The 3,084-nt window shown below is 34.1% G+C and overlaps 1 protein-coding gene across 1 annotated transcript; it reads left to right on the top strand.

Moving 5' to 3' along the window:
* Window positions 1–1,660: 1,660 nt before the first annotated feature.
* Window positions 1,661–2,801, top strand: LOC111367581 (phosphoprotein ECPP44-like). Its single transcript, XM_022988532.1, has 2 exons — window positions 1,661–2,072; window positions 2,168–2,801. The coding sequence occupies exons 1-2, from the start codon at window positions 1,776–1,778 to the stop codon at window positions 2,588–2,590; spliced, it is 720 nt and encodes a 239-aa protein (XP_022844300.1). The 5' UTR covers window positions 1,661–1,775; the 3' UTR covers window positions 2,591–2,801.
* The last annotated feature ends 283 nt before the right edge of the window (window positions 2,802–3,084 follow it).

The following is a 3,084-nucleotide window of genomic DNA, read 5'->3' as shown; positions in this document are numbered from 1 at the left end:
AAATACATTCTTATGAAAATAATGTGGTCTCAACAAGGGCACGATAAAATTTTACATGGATGAAAAATTATAAAGAACGAAGGATTTTGCTACTTGTACATAAAAATTGTATATAATGGATTGTATAAAATGTTATGGAGGGAAAAATTGGATGAAAATTTAACTGTGTTTTAAATTGACAAATAATATAATGACATATGGTATTAAAAATTTGATTTACATATAACAATGACAAAGAAAGAAAGGTGGGATTCGAATTTCCTCTTATACAAAAAAGCTCACGTGCCAGTAGACCCCCCACACGTGCGCCAGGGAACCGAAAGGAAAGGAAAGGAATCGACTACCTGTCAATGGGGCCCAATCCAGGAAGATGCCGACATGGATCCATGAATGCGGTTGGGTCCCATTTTGAAAGGCGTGATGCCCTCTGATTTCATAGATCTCGATATGTGAACCATTACTAATATGCTACGTGGCGTTCGATTGCTCTCTTAAAAATCAATTCTCCACCGCCATCACCGAAGATTTATCCAATCAAGCCGACAGTGCTGGTCCCACAAGTACATGATTCCACGTTCTCCACGTGGAATGTCTTCATTGGATGTTATAATATTGAACATTCTTGGCATTCACGTTTGGCACTAGAAATCATTCGCCTTCCCATGTCATTTTTGGAATAAATTTTGTGAAAAATATTTCAATGTGTATAAAAAGTAAAAAAATTATATAATAACGTGTAAGATTATATTATTGAAAAACTATATGATTAAAAATGAATTCAAAAAAATGAATTTTAGAAAATTAGGCCAACCGTGGTTATAAAATTGTTATGCTCTATATGGTACCCAAAAAAAAAAAAAATAATAATAATAATAAAATCTCGTTAACTCGTAGGCTTTTAAAGAAAAGGTTCCTGCTATTGATAATTCGAATTCGTCAAAGTTGAAGATTACTTGTGTGATGAGAAAGAACAAAACTTATTCTTTTTATGTACTGTATATGTGAAAATAATTTATTCTCTTCTGGAACGGATGAAATATTCAAATTTGAATTCATTTAATTTTAGATTGGAGTAAGAAATTGAGAAATAAGTTGTAAGGTTATATGGTAAACAAAAGTTTTGCAATTTTGAATTTCACTATTTATTCTTCACCTATAAGACGCTAAATCTTCGCTAAATCTTAGGTTAAATTATAGTGATCCCAAAAATATAATATTAAAAAGGAAAAACAATTAAAATTCATTCAGTATATTACAAATATTTTATGTCAAGTTTGTCCATGAACCAAATAGATCCTAGATTTAGCATTTGGTGTCGATAATTAATTTTAATCGTCCACAATTTTCAACCAGATATTTCATTAATTTATTTTATCAAAATTTATTTTTAAGCCCCACTAGTTATGGGCTAAATACCCAACTTTATCTAATGAAACTTTTCAAAACCAAGGGGTGAGTAGAATTTTATTCGCACACAACTTACACAAGGTTTTGATAATCTCCAATTTTTTTATTTTTTTTTTGTGGAAAATAAATTAAATAATGGAAGCGTAAGTTACCCTTCAAAGAAGTTGATAGGTTAAAAGTCTTTTGGACTGCTTTCGAAAATAAATTATCTTAATCGTGTAATTACCGTGTCCCTGTTGCTATAAAAGCCTCACCACTTTGCATTTATCAAACCATTCGTTCCTTTTCTCACATAATCATCATTACACACATTTTCTTCAAACAAACATTTCTTACTGTTTCTTGCAAAATCAGATTTTTCGGGAAATATGGCGGAGGAGGTGAAAAAATACCATCAGCACGTTGACGAGCCTTGTGTTCAGGACACAACCGCCGTCAAAGTGGCGGAGGAGGGACCCGTGGAGGTGAAGGACCGTGGGTTGTTTGATTTCATGGGGAAGAAGGAGAAAGAGGAAGAGAAGAAGGTCAAGGAGGAAGTACTTGTGACTGAGTTTGAACAGAAGGCGCAGGTCTGTGAACCGGGGCACAAGGAAGAAGAAAAAGAAGAGAAGAAGCATGAGAGTATACTCGAAAAGCTTCACAGAACTGGCAGCTCTAGTAGTTCAGTAAGTTTTTGTTCTTCCTTTTAAACGTTTAAACTGTTACAGATACGGACCAAAAGGTACTGACAATATTTTGTATTTTCTTGATGGTTATGCAGTCAAGTGATGAGGAAGAAGTGGAAGAAGGAGGAGTGAAGATCAAGAAGAAGAAAAAGAAGGGTTTGAAGGGGAAGGTTTCTGGAGAGCACAAGGAAGAATATAAGGCTGAGGAAATTTCTGTTCCAGCAGAAAAATATGAAGAATCAGAAGAGAAAAAAGGGTTTTTAGACAAAATCAAGGAGAAGCTTCCCGGTGGCCACAAGAAGGCTGAGGAAGTTTCTGCACCACCCCCACTACCACCATATCAGGCCACCGAGTGTGCCACCCCTGACGTTGAGGCAAAGGAGAAAAAGGGGTTCTTGGATAAGATCAAGGAGAAGCTCCCTGGGTACCACCCCAAGACTGAGGAAGAGAAGGAAAAGGAAAAGGAAAAGGAAAAAGAAAAAGAAAAAGAAAAGGAAAAGGAGGGTGCATGCCACTAAGAAAGCAAATGTTATAATTCTCTCTTTTGAGTGTCTTTGATTTCTTCTTTGGTTGTTTTTTCTTTTTTCCTTTTATTTTTTAATTTGGGTGATAAATGTTTACTGTATATACGAGTGCATTTCTGTGCTTATCTATGTGTGTGAAATGAAAAGCTTGTTTAAGGTTTGTTTTATGATCATCATAAACTCCTGCTGTTGGGTTCTCGTGTTCATAATTTCATTATGCAAGTTGCACAATATTGTGAAGGAATCGATTAATTTCTTTGTTATAATGCTATTCTACGGTCTAATCATTTCGATTTGATAAATATTCTTTTATGTATACTGATTGAGTTGTATGGCCCACCTTGGGTAAATAATTGTCGTTGATATTGAATATTTTTCTAAAATGTTAATCAAAAGATTTTGATTAGTGTATAAGATGATGATGTGTGGTATTGAAGCGAAAGATTGATAATAAAATTATGGATTTATTCTTGAATCTTTGTTTTATT

Source organism: Olea europaea, chromosome 18 (genome assembly GCF_002742605.1).
Source record: "Olea europaea var. sylvestris chromosome 18, O_europaea_v1, whole genome shotgun sequence".
Taxonomy (NCBI): domain Eukaryota; kingdom Viridiplantae; phylum Streptophyta; class Magnoliopsida; order Lamiales; family Oleaceae; genus Olea; species Olea europaea.
Note: the sequence above shows the minus strand (reverse complement) of the source record. Positions and strands in the feature narration are given on the sequence as shown.